General features: G+C 41.8%; 1 protein-coding gene across 11 annotated transcripts in view; it reads right to left on the reverse strand.

The window, feature by feature from the left end:
* Positions 1-17,740, reverse strand: part of FGGY (FGGY carbohydrate kinase domain containing) — a 468,943-nt gene that overhangs the window by 22,029 nt on the left and 429,174 nt on the right. For 5 of the 11 annotated variants that reach the window (XM_067006883.1, XM_067006892.1, XM_067006886.1 and 2 more), the window contains one exon: positions 15,527-15,669. In XM_067006883.1, coding sequence (XP_066862984.1) covers positions 15,558-15,669 — 112 coding nt within the window. In that variant the 3' untranslated portion in view covers positions 15,527-15,557. Of the gene's footprint in view, positions 1-15,526; positions 15,670-15,719; positions 15,944-17,740 lie in introns of those variants that run through there. The other 6 variants (XM_067006899.1, XM_067006897.1, XM_059082233.2 and 3 more) reach the window with 2 other exon arrangements.

The following is a 17,740-nucleotide window of genomic DNA, read 5'->3' on the forward strand; positions in this document are numbered from 1 at the left end:
ATCAGACAAACCCAAATTACCTAACTGGCAATTTTCAAGAGTGTCAAGGTCATAAAAAACAAAGGAAGTCTGAGAAACTGGCACAGTTTGGAGGAGAGTAGGGATACATGCTGACTAAATGCAATGTGGTGTCCTGAATGGAATCTTGGAACAAAAACATTAGTGGAAAAGCTGGTAAAGTCTGTTAAAGTCTGTAGTTCAGTTAAGAGTATCATACCAAGGTCAATGCTTCGTGATAAATATGCTTTGGTTGCGCTACACATTAACACTAGGGGAGACGCAGGAAGCACATATAGGAACTCTCTATACTGTTTGCAATTGCAATTGTAAAACTAAAATTATTTCAAAATGAGAAGTTAAAAATATCTTTTCCCACTGAACTCTGTTAGCAGGAATCATTCTGTAGTGATCACTACTATATGTCCATTCCTAGAACAGGGCTGTATGCTGGATAAGACTTTGGTTCTAGAGCCTGGCTGTACATTTAATTCCTGTCTTGGCCACTTATGAGTTGTGTTACGAGCAAGTTTCTTAAGTATTCCATGTCTCAGTGTTCTCATCTATAAAAAGGAAGATAAGGTGGCTGTGAGAATGGCAGGGCTTACTATGTACAAAATACAAACAACAGTGCAAGGTTAGTTATCATTGATATAACTCTCATCCAATGTGTCATTGTTGAATGACAGAAAGAAAGACACACAGTTTTTGCTAAGAGAGAGTCACGATTCAATTAAAGTCATAAAGAGAGAGTGTCTGGAGAAAAGGTTCGGGACACAGAGTAGTATGAATGAAATGGGGGTTCCATGAGGCACAGTGGGTAGATTGGCATAAAGATGGCAGAAGTATAAATTGTGGAGTGAAGCAAGGAGCAATACTGCTATGGAAGTATGTCTGAGGGCCTTGTATCAATATTTTGATTAATAGTGAAGAGCGATTAGCCTCTCTGGGGCATGCTACCTTAGGTAGGTTCTTCAATGGAACCGCACTCTGCTCTGTATTTGCAGAAAGCTGACCCCTGCAGGATACATTTCTCAGCCCCCCACTTCTGATGGTTTCCAGCTGAATATGGCCAATGGGAGGCAACGGTGAGACACTGGAGGGTGGGAGATTGGAGTCCCTGGCTGGGGCAATGACTCCAGCAGCAGCTACATCTCCATGAACAGTCCTGCCATGGTCTCAGCTTTCGCCCAGAGGCCAGTGGTACCACCTCTTCCTCTGTCCCTGTAACCTAGGGTCTTAATGGCCTCCTTCTGTCAATTACGCTTGGGTTGCCTCCCTGTCCTTATTTTGGCTCTCAGTTCCTCCCTTACCCGTGTAACTTTACCAGCTTTGGAATCGCTACTATGAATGCTCAGGTGGTTTCTACTTCCTGATTAGATTCTGACAAAAACAAAGGTCATGATGAAATTCCCTGTTTTTCAGACTGACTGAAACTCTGGGGCAAGGTTTCCCATTGCCCCTGCTTGTTTTCCTAAGTATCTATTATAGTCAATGTGCTGTGAACCATGCTGGGCTTCAGGTATCGTGATGTTTAGAAGAAGGAGGTGTTGCTGAGAGCCTGTTTAGGATTACTGAAGCACCACTGCTTTCCAGGCAGTCCCAGACAGATAGGAAACATCTGATGGGAGGAGGAAGTTTCAGAATCACAGTGACACAACAGCCAGCCCCAATGATGGATCCATCAGGGGTTATATGGGCCAAAGAGCTCCCCTGCTCAGAAGTATGCCACAGTGGGACTTCCCTGGTGGTGCAGTGGTTAAGAATCCACCTGCCAATGCAGGAGACATGGGTATGAGCCCTGGTCCGGGAAGATCCCACATGCTGCGGAGCAACTAAGCCTGTGCGCCACAACTACTGAGCCTGCACTCTAGAGTCTGCGAGCCACAAGTACTGAGCCCGCACACAACAGAGCCCGTGGTCCACAACAGGAGAAGCCTCTGCAGTGAGAAGCCCACGCACCGTAACAAAAGGGTAGCCCCTTCTTGCCGCAACTAGGGAAAGGCCGCTCACAGCAACGAAGACCCAATGCAGCCAAAAATAAATTAATTAAAAAATAATTTTTTAAAAAAAGAAGTATGCCAGAGTATTGGAGCCAGAGCAGGGGTATCCATACCATTCCAGGTCCTTTAAATAAACCTGGCTTAGTCATGCTGGGACTTCATACAAAAAGATGCTACTATCATCAGCACTGTGTCTCCAGCATTCATTTAGACTGCCTCTCACGTGAGTTCTTGCTCTCTTCTTCCTCATTTGGGCTCCATTTCTCCCACTTCTTCCTCACCTCACCCTTGGGAATAACAACCTGGCTTGGCTGGCTGCCCTACCTTGACCTTGGTATCCCTTCCAGAAGATCATTCTGACATTTGTCTCCCAGCTCCTCACAACCCCACCACAGTGATGGAAGATTCTCCTTCCACACCCCCACTTAGGACCTTACCAGGGTCTTCCTTTTATTTCAGTTTACCCTTAAAAATAGGAAACCAAATGAAAGACAGAATGCGAGAGTTGATGATGAGGTTGGCAGCAAAAGTCAGGCTAGAATAAAGGGAAGAGAGATAGAGGCAAGAAGTTAGCTAGGAAGCTTTTAGATGTAGTTAGAACCTAGACTCTGAGAAGTGGAAGAGGTGAAGATGTATGGGAAATCCAAGAGGTTTCTTTAAAGGAAGATAATAATAGTAATACTTTTTAATTATAAATACACACAGTATCTAATCTCTTCCTTTTAGCCTCAGTCAGATGGTTCCATAAACATCCTTGCCTGTCTGAGAGACAGCAGCAGTGACAAGTAAGGCTGTTAGGTGAGTGGGCTTTTGCTTTTCCACAATTTCCACTGTTTTTCCCCTTCAATTCCTTGAGCTTGGACAGCTGACGTTTTCTCATTCTTATGGAAAGGGCTTTGCAAGAGCAGTTTTGTGAGAAGTCTGGTAGCTCCTACTTTCCACCATATTGAGTCCCCAGAGCAATTCCTATATAGAAATTCTCAGTTCTCTACAGAAAGAGGTAGTTTATTGCTATCAAATATTGATCATGGCACTTAAAATCTATACTTTATTTTAAAACAATACCATTAGGCAGTGATTCTAAACAACCATGTGCACTCTCATTCAAACCAGGCTCATACATGCCTTCTTTCCCTCTCCTGTAAAGGTAAGCCCAGCAGTGGTCACTTCCCCAGAGGTGGCTCTTTGATGAAAAATAATGAAAATGTTTGTCACCACAGGCTGATACTGAGAAGTTACCTACTCAGCCTAGACAGCAGCCTATTTTTAGCTAAGAATCCAGGAATAAAATGTATCTGAAGTGTGATATTGTGAAGAGTATGGGTTTTGCATGCATGCAGAGTTAGAGTCCTGGTTTCACGATTTACTGGCTCTGTGACTATTGGTAATTTATTTAACTTCCCTGTGCTTCAGTGCACTTACCATTTATTATTTTACTATCACAAAAATCAGGATAGTAATATGCCCCTTAGAGTGCTATTTAAAGGATTAAATGAGTATTGCTATCTGATCTGGCATGTCTGGCATTTAGTGGCTTGTTATTGCTGGTGATGGTGTTTTTAAGTGTATTTCCTGAAGGATAGTCTCCCTTATTCTCTCCCAGAGAAAAAACGAAGTTACTGCTATAGTTAAATTGCAATGGTTCTTAATGCCAGCTGCACTTTAGGATTACTTGGCAGAGATTTTCAAATATACCAATGCCAGGCCACATCTCAGAACAATTCAGTCAGAATATCTGGAGGTGGAATCCAAACAGGTCCTTCTAATATGCGATTGGGAGTGAGAATCACTAGGTTAGAGGAGCCATAGATCTTAAGTTGGATGGTGTGATGGTTAATGGTGTGATGGTTAATTTCGTGTGTCAACTTGACAGGGCCATGGGGTATCCAAATATTTGGTTAAACATTATTTCTGTGTGTGTCTGTGAGGGTGTTTCTGGATGAGATTAGCATTTGAATCTGTAGACTAACTAGAGCAGATTGCCCTCCCTAATGTGGATGAGCATCATCCAATCTTTTGAGGGCCTGAATAGAAACAAAAGATGGAGGGAGAATTCTCTGTGCCTAACTGCTTAAGGTGGGACATTGTCTTCTGCCATTGGACTGGGATTTATATCATCGGCTCTTCCTGATCTTTTGGACTCTGAATTTATATACCACTGGACTTCCTGAGTCTCCAGCTTACAGACAGCAGATTGTGGGATATCTTAGCCTCCATAATTTTGTGAGCCAATTCCTTATAACAAGTGTCTATCTATCTATCTACACACACAAACACACACATACACACACACACACACATATATATATATATATATATATATATACACACATATATGTGTATATATATATATGTATATACGTGTATACATATATACACACTGTTGGTTCTGTTTCTCTGGAGAAGTCTAATACAGATGATGCTCTTATGATCCTTTGTGCCCTCCAGATTTGAGAAGACTACCTATTATTCTTCCTCTCCTATGAGGAACATGAACCTTCATTTTCCTAAAAGAGACAATTTCAGTTTAATATCACCCTGTATTTCAGGTGCAGGGTGGAAGGATTTGACTCAATCTATTTGCAAAAATATGATTTGATGAACAGTACGTTGCAGAGTTATCCAGTGGATAAATATAAATTAAGTCATGTTCATATTTAGGGACCACTCATGGATGCTTATATATTGGTATATACCTATTAATCCATTACAGTTGTTTCTTTTTTTGATGCAACAATTGCCCTGTTTTGGCCAGTGGAAACTCTTCAAGTTTATCCAGTGTAAGATACTATCATTATTAGCTATTTTTATTGGTACATAAACTATAGTATATTTGAAAATGAGAGCTGTGATTAAAGTGTAGTATGAGAAACAATAATTTTTAGAACACTGAATTAAGTACAAATGCAAAAGGTTGTGAGGAGAGGAAAATGATAAGGAAAGGTTTAAAAGGGTAACACATTGTTATCTCATTCTACCTTTACAGTCATAAAGGTTTTTTTTTTAACCACTTCCTCACCAACTCAATCACCTTTAGAATAAAGTCAACATTGTCCTTATTTCCTGTAGATTTCATAAGCTCCCAGAAGTTTCCTGGCAAGACCCTGTATTAAAAGGAGCAGGTGATATCAAGGTCAAGTGTATGTTTCAGATATAAATAGCAGGAAGTCTATAAAGTGTTTGTTTTAAGAAGAGTAGGTTTGAAACATATGCTTGAATATACAGAAGCACAATACGTTCTCCAGAGCAATATAACACCTGTGTAGAACAGCTAAGCCATATGTTTCAGAAATTATACCTTAAAAATTACTATGTAGATGTCAAAAAGGAAAATGCACATTTGTAAAAAAACAAAACAAAACACGTTTGCTATTAACATAACTCAATTGTATGGTTTCTTCAAATCCTTCTTAACTGTGACAAGTATTTTTAAAATCTTCTAGGATATGCCAAAACTTCTTCTAAAACCATTAACGTATAATAAGCCAAAAGTCTTAGAAACCTGTTGTCAAAAGGATGATATTAAAATTTCTATACAATATTGGAATTTAAATCAGCTCAATTTTAATGCAACTCATGAAATTTAGTATTAGAAACTCCATGTGTCACAAAATAGCTAATGTTAGATATATTTCCCATGGGTAATTTTATTGGTCTCAAGGAAAGAGCTTTCTGCTCTTTTTAGCTGAAGATCTAACACTATGTTAAGGTTGTCCATGTTGTAGGTATGTACATGTGTTTAGGGTTAGGGTGTGCACAGGAAGGGGAGATAAGAGTGAGAAGTCCTCAGACTGCTGTGTGTGACTAGAGAGGTTCTTATATGGAATATATAGTAGAGGGTAGGAAGACTTAAAGTTAGAATAAATAGAAATACTAAATTTAAAAAGATTACCAAGAAATGCAGGATTGAATTTTCAACTAGTATTTGACACTAGCTATCCCAATGGCTTGATCTATGGTGCGTCAAGAGCTACAATTTAATTTAACTGAAAGGACAATTTAATTGAATTGAAAGATTTATTATAATGTGTTTCTAAATAAAAATATTCTTTAAACCTATTCTTATTATTATTATTTTTTTTGCAGTATGCGGGCCTCTCACTGTTGTGGCCTATCCCGTTGCGGAGCACAGGCTCCGGACGTGCAGGCACAGTGGCCATGGCTCATGGGCCCAGCCGCTCCGTGTCATGTGGGATCTTCCCGGACCGGGGCATGAACCCGTGTCCCCTGCATCAGCAGGCGGACTCTCAACCACTGCGCCACCAGGGAAGCCCTAAGCCTATTTTTAATGACTAGTTTAGACCTTGATAATTAATAATATTCATTTGTAAGACAATATTTGATATAGTAAAGTAGTGAATATAGTAAATTGATACAGTAATGTAGTAAATAGCATTTTGTTTCTATAATTAGGTGAAACAACCAAATTGCATTTAGTAACCATTAATTTGCTGAATAAACCTTATTCACAGATAACATGAAAGAAACATTCATATGACTCAGGTCAAAACATTACGGATTCTTGGTCCATTGGGTTCAGATTACTATAGTGGTTCTATATGAGTGCAATAAAATGCTCGATACAAAAATGGAATAAGTCTGGAAGATGTCTCACAACTTATCTCTCTCTAGGAGATTCACAATGCACATACCATATTTAGACTATTCTAAGATATCCTATAATAACAAAAGCCTGTTTAACTCAGTGTTTCCCAAACTTAGTTGGCCCTGGCTCACTTTTCCAAGGAAAACCTATTATTCTGGCAAACCCTGTAGATCAAACCCTGTTGGCTGCCTACACAACAGCTCTTCTCTCGTCCCCTTTTCTAACAGAACAATGATTTCATTGGAACGGCAATATGCCCAGTTCCAGTCCCTCCTTAGGTCCCAAGATGCATCTTGAGTTCTCTAAGCCAGTCTTAAGACTCCCTAGTAGCAGATCTGTGATGCAGAACCTGGCCAATGAGACCTAAGGAGAAGTCTGCTGGGAGGCTCTTCCTTGATCAAAACAGGTGACATTGCGAGAAGGTCCTGGATGCTCTGGATGCTGTTATGTGAAAAATGAGATGCCTCTAAAAGTGACAGCATCGGGCTTCCCTGGTGGCACAGTGGTTGGGAGTCCGCCTGCCGATGCAGGGGACACGGGTTCGTGCCCCGGTCCGGGAAGATCCCACATGCCGCGGAGCGGCTGGGCCCGTGAGCCATGGCCGCTGGGCCTGCGCGTCTGGAGCCTGTGCTCCGCAACGGGAGAGGCCACAATGGTCAGAGGCCCGCGTACCGCAAAAAAAAAAAAAAAAAAAAAAAAAGAATAAAAGTGACAGCATCTTGCAATCAGGAAGTAACAAACCTAAGGTCAAAAGACAGCTGGCTGAGGTGGGAGGAACAGAAGGATAAAATGGGCTTGGATCTTTTTTTTTTTTTTTTTTTTTTTTTTTGCAGTACGCGGGCCTCTCACTGTTGTGGCCTCTCCTGTTGCGGAGCACAGGCTCCGGACGCGCAGGCTCAGCGGCCATGGCTCACGGGCCCAGCCGCTCCGCGGCACGTGGGATCCTCCCGGACCGGGGCACGAACCCGTGTCCCCTGCATCGGCAGGCGGATTCTCAACCACTGCACCACCAGGGAAGCCCAGGCTTGTATCTTTGATGGAATTGTTGAATCCACAAGCCAACTTGATGACTGTCTGTCTCCATATTTCTTAATAAGGAAAAATTTAAAACTTATATAAGCTACTCTCGGGTTATTATCACTTGCAGCTCAGCACCATCCCAAGTGACAAACATTCTCTTGGGAAACCCTGGAGTAGAATAAGAGGGTGTCCTGCTGATTTCCTGGGAGATTGAGCACTCAACACACACTAGTGGGGAAAGGAAGCATGAAGGGTTGTTCAGGACTGGGACCAAGGGCATTAACTGAACAAGACTGAGCCTGATGTTCAGATCATGGCAAACTTAGCTTCATATGGGTCAGGGTGGTGCTAATAGTTTGAGGTATATCAATTGTGAGGTACATCAGTAAGGGTAGAAAAGATTATGCTGAGGGAAGAAATAACCTTAAAACTTACGTCTCACTCAAGCTGCATGTTCATTGTGGGTTGGTTGGGGGCTCTGCTCTGACTCATCTTTACTCTGGAGCCCAGGAGGAGGGAGAACCCTTTTCTGGAACAGTGCTGGCTGTCGTACAGGAGAAAAGAAAGCTCTGGGATTCTCACTTGACAAAGACTTGGTCCATAAATCACAGCCATTATTTCTCACAGCTCATTAAACAGAACTGGTTACAAGATTCCACTCAACCATAGGAGATCAGGAACGGGAAGCCCTTGGAGAACATCTTCACTGGCTATCACTCATGTCAGCGGAGCTGGCATCGCAATAGAAGTTTCTTGCCAGAAAGCATGCTTGAGTCCCTTGGATTCTCTCTGGGAGGTCTGTATGGGCAAAAGCAAGACCTGGGTTGGTGGCTGGAGAATTACAGGGAACTGCATTTGGCCCTGGGGGAGAGAGCTCGTTAAGTGCTAGATAATGTATCAGGGTTCTATCAGACTGCTTCAAATCCTAGCAGGACTCTGGCCCCAGGAGAGAAACTGGAGGGCCAGATGCTTACCTCTAGTTTCTGTTTGCTGAGTTCAGGTAGGTAGATAAGCCTTCCATGTGGTTTAATTTGAGAGGGATTTCTGGGGCCAGGTGGGATGGGAGAGACGATTTATAAGTCAGAGTAGCAGGAAGGTGAATTTAACTAACTTATGGTTGAAGGAGAGCCAAGGTTCTACGCAGGGAGACAGTTTTCAAAAGTCAAATCTGAAAGGATTAGTGAGGCCAGAAATAAGAGAATAAGTAAACAAAGCTCAGGAGGATTACAAGTGGAATGCAATATAACGTGAGGCATGGACTTTGACAAATGGTTTAGGAATAACGCAGTGAACCATGTGAGTGGACTCAACATTTCTTTCTTTGTGCCTAGCATAAGAAGAATTGAGCAATTTCAAGGGGTCATGCCAGACTGGATAAACATGTTTGTCCCTTGATTTAGTGAGGTTCCCAGTGCCTAGGGCCTAATGGCAGAAAGACGAATTCCAGACTCACTGGCTGGGGAAGAGCTGCAGCTGGTCTGAATTGGGTGCACACAGCCTGCCTCAGCCTGGCTTATCTTGTGGATGGAGCTGAGCTGAATCTTCGGGTGAAAGACCTTCAGTACCTGAGCTCAGCAGAGCTGAGAAAGGCAGGGCTGGATGTTTCATCACTTACAGATGAGCCTTTCCAGACAGGCCTGCATTACTGACAACCTTGGACCTCTTGTAGAACCTATCAACCGCGGTTTGCATTGGGCATCTAGTATGACATTTCTGGGCTTGTTAAATCTCTTTCTATGTGTGTCCCCTTTCTCTGCAACCTGCAGCTGGCCCCTTTACGCACTGACGGGAACTATTCCAGCACTCTTGACATAGTAAGGGCCCAGTACTGTTTGGTTGTTATGGATAGAACATAGAACTTTCACCTATAGAAAATGGATATAAAGTCATCCAACTTTACTGGAAACAACCCTTCTAGACGCTTCTAGAAACAAGGCATTTACTTCATAATGTAAAAATGGATGGGTTGAGGAGAAAAACTGATATTTGTTGCAGTTCTATTTTATATCAGGCACTGGGCCAGGCACTTCAAAACATCATCCCATTTACTTCTCACATCAACCGTGAGGCAGATTTTCATTTCTTTTACCTTAGAGATAAGGAACAGAGACTCAGAGGTTAACTAGCTTGCATGAGTTCATACACCGTGTGGATTAGTAAGCAGTGAAGCTGTGATCCGAAGGCAGGACTCAGTGACTCCGTGGCTCAAGCCTTTATCACTTCACCACTCTGCTGCCAATAGAAATAACGCAGTACTTTGATCAACCAATGATCATCAGAAGGGGCCTCCTAGATATTCATACATCTTCTAAAGAGGGGGACCACAGAGGAGAGAGCAATTAGCTAACTAATGAACCATCCTCTGTTGCACAAATAAGCTAATTGAATTTACTTAGGAAGAAGCATTGGAGTGATCCTGCCTCTGTGATCCAGCTACCCAATCCTGGGTGAGTAACTTAAACTCTTGGGGCCATGGTTTTTATAAAATGAGATCCCTCCCTTTGCCAGGCCTCCCTTCGCCAATCTATTATGAGGAGCAGCTGAGATTACATGCATGCAGTCAACGTGGATACTGCAAAGAAATATTCAAATGGAAGGCATCATTATTGACTTTGCCTAAATACCAGACAATAATAAGTAAAATATTTTCCACCTCAAGTGTATTAAAATTGTATAGTAGGGAGCCAGGCTCACCCTAGATTTTAATAAGGAAACACTTCTAATCAAGACTTCAGGTATGACTTAAGCAAATAAAATTAGGTCTTTAGAAGCATTTATTCTCATATGTAATTTTAAATGATTTTCTGTGCAGAGCAGAGATTGACCGTAAGATTAATGGGTGAGCTAATAATAAATTGGAAAACCTTAATTTATTAGCAGTAGTCTTTGTTTTTATTTAAGTTACTTTTGTTTTATAAATTTTATATAATTGTCAAATATTTAGAAGTACTGGGAGAAACCTCCTTTTTAAAAATGTACTGCTTTTTAAGTTCTCTCCGTGGAAACTAGAAAAGGAAAAAAAAGTTTTTTATGTTCAAGAGTTCCTCCTATTACTGTCAGTAACAGTTAAGTGCATTTATGGAGACATGAGACAGCACAAAGATTCTTCTGTAATTCATCAGAAGGCCCATCTTAAGTATAATTACATTACACAGCTCTGCTTGGTCATTAGTTTTTGTTTAGCGACAATGTCCTTCATTTTAAATCCTTTGATGGTAATTATTTGTAACTACACCCTTGAATTCTGAAAGCATGTGTACTGCAGCCCTGCTGAACAATGGGTATTTCTGGACTATGATGCAATTGGTTTCCCATAAGAGATCATACAGGGGATGGTCTGTAACAACACTGAAAATTTGCAAAAGGTTTCTGAGCTTGAAGTACAACCCAAACTGAGGTGTGTGGTGTTGTGTGTGTGCGTGTGCACGCACACATGCACAATAAACAACTAAAAGCAAGTCGTTAGGTATAAGGCATGATCTTCTTAACCCTTAATGACCATGTCACATTTTAAAGTTTTCAATGTTGCTTAAATTAAGGTTCGCTAACACATGTCACAGATTGATTGATCTGCAAGTGAGACATTTTTGAGATATTTTTAGTTCTACCTGTCTTCTTTGTGCAGAAAAATGTCTCACCTTTGTGTATTTATTCACATACCAAGCACCCATATGTGTTGGGAACTATTTAGGTGCAGAGAACACAGGCCCTGAGAGTCTCAGTTTCCAACAAGAGCAACCGTGTCTGTGACAGGTCAACAAACTTAAACCTGAATAGCCTGATTATCCTCTGGCCTGTGAGAAACAGAGGATCACCTTAACATTAAGACTCTAATGCTCAGCTTGTTACCCTTACCTGCTGATCTGGTGTCTCCTCAAAGCTGGGTGTTTCCAGGAATGCCCTACAGTATTTTCACCATTCCCCTTGGAACGCATACTCTCTACCCCTCTGCCCCCCAGTGCAACTGGCAACAACATAGACTGTGCTGTGAATATAAAGACCAAGCACCCAGTCGGGGTCTCCCCGAGAGAGGGCATCCCTTCTAGCTGTTGCCTTTGGACTCCAGCAAACTCTGGCATTGGGTCCTGTCATTTACTGCCGCTCTGCACCATGTCACCCATTCCGCTGTCCTTGTCTTTTCCCCTCCACTTCCCTCTCCCAGCTTTTGTTCTCTCGGGCTCTTTAGAAAGCCACATTTATGTTCTTCATACATGGGAAGTATTTTTTGTCAAAATGAAAAACCCGAAGTGTGTTCCTTAGCAAAATGATTTACGAAACAAGGCTGGCTTCAACTTGAAAGAAAAGCTTCAGTAGGCAACGAAACCAAACAAAAATCCCACAAACCACTCTGGCCACACTGTAATTCTTATTCATAAAAGCTAAATACACTTATACCTTACATGTGTGCATTAAATAAAGCCCCCCTTCCCAGTGCAAGAAGGTGAGTATTGGAGTCATTAAAATTTTTATTCTCCAGCTACACATGGTTCAAGGAATCCATATAGACATTTACATTTTCCTAAAACACTGGCTTTATAGTAGGAACCAGAATTATTTTCTTAGGGATTAACCATCTGGCCAGGTGGCACCAGAGAACACTGTGGAAACAGTCACTGAATCCTTATGACCAACGTTAGGAGGTAGGTAGCAGGATTATACCATTGACAGAGGGGGGAGACTGAGGCCTAGAGGCTGAGTATCCTGCCCAAGGTTTTTCAGCCCTTCTAACAGCGCTCCTCACTGTTAAGACGCCAGAGGATTTCTAGGGTTCCCATGTTCCTTGCCTCACCTGTGTGTGTTTTCCTTTCTCTACAAAGCAGTGGGAACCCAGGGTTGGTTTGGGTAGGAGTTGCCTGAGAGAAGGACCAGCAGCCCCGCTGTTCACCCACGGCACGGGTACTCTAACTAAAGAGCAGACTGTGGGGCTGGATTCCTCTGCAGCTGTTACAAGATGGTAGCACCCAAAGCTTTCCACCCAGACAGATCTGGATCCGAATCCTGTCTCTACTGCCACCTGAGGGATTCTGGGCAAGCTGTTTATGTTTTCTGAGTCTTAAGCTTTCTTAACTGGACCATGAAGTTAATGTTCCCGTAAGTTATGCTATGGTAAGAACTGCAGAGAACATACAGGAAGAACTTGGCAAATAGTTGCTAATTATTCACTCTTCCACCTCTGTGTTCCTAGCCAGGCACAACTTCTGCATTCACTGCGGCTTTGCTTGAGTGGGCCCAGGCCTGACCTGGTTTCTAAGTCAGAGCTGATCAGTATTAGCAGCCTAAGCCTGTCTGACCGTGGTCCTGACATCTTGCCTTAGATCCTGCTATACCTGACTTCTCCTCTGAGGTGCTGAGTCTGCCTCCTCAATCCTTCTCACGCATAGGTCAAGTTCTGGCTGGGGTCTAGGTGAATGAACTGGGCTTCTTCCTGCTGCCAGAGCCTGCTGGACTGGACAGCCACACCTACCTTCACACTCTAGTCCCTGCCCAAGATCTCTGTATCCTTTAGATACTGTAGAATGTTCTGATAGAGCTGGCCTTTGCAACCGGGTGTGGTCATCTTGCTCAAAATTTTTATTGTGATTGTTCTGATCATCTCCTAGGTGCCCTGTCCTGCAAAAAGACAGGCATGATCCAGACAGTTGAGCTAGGTGCGTTACAGGTATTATTTCACTTAATCCTCATTGTGATCTGGTAAAGTAGGTACTATGAATATCCTCATTCAAAATCTGAAATTTAGGAAGATCGAGGGCCTTTCTCCAAGTCACACATCAAGTCAGAGGTGATGTCAGGACTAGAATCCCAAGCCAGGGCTCACAGCCATTACATAATAATGCTTTCCATCCAACCTGTTAACCTTCCACTGCTTCCTCCTTTTCTTGCTATTGGATGTGCTCTATGGCAGCAGGTGCCTTCTTCTTCTTTTAATGTGGCACCTCTTACAGTGTACTGTGATCAATTTACTTGTCTCTGTTTCTCTTTAGACTGGGAGCTCCCTGAAGGCAGGGACCATGTTTTCTTTATCCCTGTATTCCAGTGCATAGCACAAGAGCTGGCACAGAAAAAGTACTCCAAAACAGGTTTGATGACTGAGCTGTAGTGGCTTTTTCTTCTCTACCCGCTGACTTATGTTGCTGAAGTTCCATATGTTCTCTATTCAAACTCATCTGAATGATGACATCTCTAGAATCAAAACTAGCCGTTACTCTTGGGTCCAAAATGGTAATGTGTGTGTGTATATACATGTGTGTATGTTTGTGTTTGCATGTGTGTGTTATGGTATCAACTAAGGTAACTGTAGTTGTGTTTTCAAATACTTGTCGATATCAAAAGCTTTTAGCCACGTTTCTCTTCCATACACTTTTGTCTTTTTGACACAGATATTTTTAAAGAGTACAGTCCATTAAAAAACAGAATGCTGCCCCGTTTGGGTTTTGTCTTATGTTTCCTTAAGATTAGATCAAGGCTATGCATTCCCAGCCAGAATGATGTTGTGTCCTTTTCAGGCTATCACATCTGGAGGCCCATGATGTCTATTTACCCATCTGAAGTTAATTTTGATCACCCAATCAAGATGCTGTCCTATTTCTTCCCTGTATGGTTAACATTCTTTTTCTTCTTGTAACTGATAAACAATCTGTGAGGAGACATTTTAAGACCATGCATATATCCTGTTACTCATCAAAATTTCCTCCTGGAGAACAGTATGGAGTTTCCTTAAAAAACTAAAAATAGAACTATCATATGGCCCAGCAATCCCACTACTGGGCATATATACCCTGAGAAAACCATAATTCAAAAGGAGTCATGTACCACAATGTTCATTGCAACTCTATTTACAATAGCCAGGACATGGAAGCAACCTAAGTGTCCATCGACAGATGAATGGATAAAGAAGATGTGGCACATATATACAATGGAATATTACTCAGCCATAAAAAGAAACGAAATTGAGTTATTTGTAGTGAGGTGGATGGACCTAGAGTCTGTCATACAGTGTGAAGTAAGTCAGAAAGAGAAAAACAAATACCGTATGCTAACACATATATATGGAATCTAAAATTAAAAACAAAATGGTTCTGAAGAACCTAGGGGCAGGACAGGAATAAAGACACAGACCTAGAGAATGGACTTGAGGACACAGGGAGGAGGAAAGGTAAGCTGGGACGAAGTGAGAGAGTGGCATGGACATATATACTCTACCAAATGTAAAATAGATAGCTAGTGGGAAGCAGCCACATAGCACAGGGAGATCAGTTCGGTGCTTTGTGACCACCTAGAGGGGTGGGATAAGGAGGGTGGGAGGAAGACACCAAGAGGGAGGAGATATGGGGATATATGTATATGTATAGCTGATTCACTTTGTTATACAGCAGAAACTAACACACCATTGTACAGCAATTATACCCCAATAAAGATGTTAAAAACAAAAATTTCCTCCTGGATCCATTGATGATCCCTGCCTGCACCTATTTTAAAGTGATGTTTGCAAGATGACAATTCTGCAGTTAAATGCAGTATCTGAGTCTAAGCTGGATCCTACTCAGGAGAGAAAAATGCCATAAAAGACATTATTGAATTATTGACAAAACTAGAATATGAATAGATTAAATAAAAGTGCTAGATAAATATTAAGTCTACTGAAATTTACTCTCAAGTGATTCATAAAAATTTGTGTGTATATGTATTCATATGTATACATATATATATACACACACACACACACACACAGAACATATAAATGACAAAGCAGATTGGATAACTATTCAAAGGTAAAAGTTAGGTACATGCATGTTCCCTGTATTAGTCCTATTCTTGCAATTTTTCTGTAAGTTTGAAATTCTTTCCAAATACAAAGTTAATAAGTTTTTATCCACCTATAGAAAAACATTAGATGTCCTACCTGAAGTAAGTCTTTAGTGGCTGACATTGAATCAACTACCAAGGACAGTTTCTCCTGGATTGAATGATTCCCAAGTTCTAGTCCCGCAGGAGATCCTATGACTCTTGGTGAAGTTTCTGTCTCCATGATGGTGCCTGTGGAAACTACCAAGTAAATAACGGTGGTATTGTGAAATGCAAGACTCTAGTTCTGGTTGCACATGTCTCAGTTTCCTTTATTAAAAAGAAAATACAGAAATGATGAAATGACACCTAAGGGTCCTAAATATGAGGTGAAATGACAGAGGCCCCCGATGCAATGACATGAAACCTGGCATCCGCCCATGCAAGCTCAGTTCAGTCCCCTTTCATGATGGATGCATATTCCTTCTGGTGTTCAACCAGCTTTAGGAATACTTGATATTTCTTGTCATAATATCTGCAGGAGAAAAATAAATATGTTGGATAATCTCAAGCAAGGCTGTTATGCCGCCTCCCCTGACATTTAGAAGAACAGAAGTGTTATCTGTTACAGTTTTGCAGACACTTCCCATTTTTTGGATGCTGACAGCATCCTGAGCCACATGTTTCACACTCACTATCTTTAACCTCCGTGGGTGAACCTACATCTCCATTTTAGAGGTAAAGGTTTTAGAGCTGAGATTTGCTCAAAGAGGCAAATGTAAAATAGTATTGCTAAAACTCGGCAGAGCTGGAATTCAAAACGCAGGGCTATCTGACTTCAAAGCCTCCACTGTAACACAGTGAAAGTGCCAGGCTTGACACAGGGCCTTTCACATTCCCAGCTTCAATAAGTATTTCATATATGATTACCCTACACCCCACTCCACCAGTTTAGTGACTGGTTTAACGTCACAGCCTGACCAGGGACTGAATATTTTAATCACCCTTTGCACATTCCACACTTACATTTCCTTTGCAGACTCCTTTATCTGGGAGTAAAACCCCACGAGAATGTGACTAACACCTTTCCTGGAGCTGTGCCCTGCCTTCCGGGCATCCCACAGAGGACCCTTTTCTCCTGTACTATCCAGCTGAGTCTTCAGATAAGACCTGTTAGAACTGGTGTTGGCCGTGAGTTAGAAGGCAGAGCGGCTGAAGCTACCTTGGCATCACAATCTTGAAAAGGACAATTGTAGCGAAGACAAATTACACTTGCAGACGGCAGCTTGGCCCTTATTCCTCTTGGCTGGGAGGAGCTGACGTGAGGTAAGGCGTTGATGAACCCTGTCTAGCATGTCTTGGGAGATTCTGGGGTACTCTGAAAAGAAGTCCTCGTGGAGGAGCATTGGTGCAAGCTTGGGAATTGGGGGAGAGGGAGTGTAAGAGTAATGCTGAACGCACACAGGAACTTCTAGCTGTAACATGCAGAGCTAAACAGATTAATAGGAACACCCCTGCCCAGCATTCCTATCTTAAGAATTCTGGTAACTTAAGAGCCGTGATGGGGCCAAACACAGGGCTATGAGGTGGACTCTGACGCCTGGGTTTGAATCTCAGCTTGGCCCCATTACTAGCTGTGTGACCATGGATATTGTACTCAATCTCTTTGTACCTAAATGTCCCTATTTGTAAATGGGAAAAATTATAAGACCTACCTCAATAGAGGTAATGTGAACTGTTATGTGAACTAAATGAGGTAGTATTTGAGAAGCACTTCGAACAGTGCCTGACTCATAGCAAGTGATATCAATGCTAGTGTTACTACTTAAAAAATTAACATTCCAATATTACCATCAATCTCACTATATGTAGATTATACTAAAACCCACTCTATGAGCCTCCAAATTTATTAATCATAGAATGGTTTTGGGGACGGCAATTTTCTTCTTCAAATGCTACTCTCTGACAATCTAATGTCAAGCAATTTTTTCACTATATGAGATGGATTTTCTGACTTTGGGAAACTTCTAGAAGGAAGCTTGGGTCAGTACTCTTTCTCATACACTTGAGGATTTCTAATTTTAATACTGACAACTTTGCAGCAGCTTTGTTCATTGGCCTCATTCTTTGTACAGTGGGAAAAGCATCGGCTTTCCAGGCAGAGAAGCCTAGGTGATTTGGGGCAACTTCTTTAAATGGTCTGAGCCTCAGTTTCCCTGCTGTAAGAGGGATGGTAACGGTACCTACGTCACAGAATGACTGAATTTTAAACATGAACATGAAATATTATGTGGACTGTCAAGTGCTTACACAATGAGAGCTACTGTTGTTC

The sequence above is a fragment of the Kogia breviceps genome, chromosome 1 (genome assembly GCF_026419965.1).
Source record: "Kogia breviceps isolate mKogBre1 chromosome 1, mKogBre1 haplotype 1, whole genome shotgun sequence".
NCBI classification, from domain to species: domain Eukaryota; kingdom Metazoa; phylum Chordata; class Mammalia; order Artiodactyla; family Physeteridae; genus Kogia; species Kogia breviceps.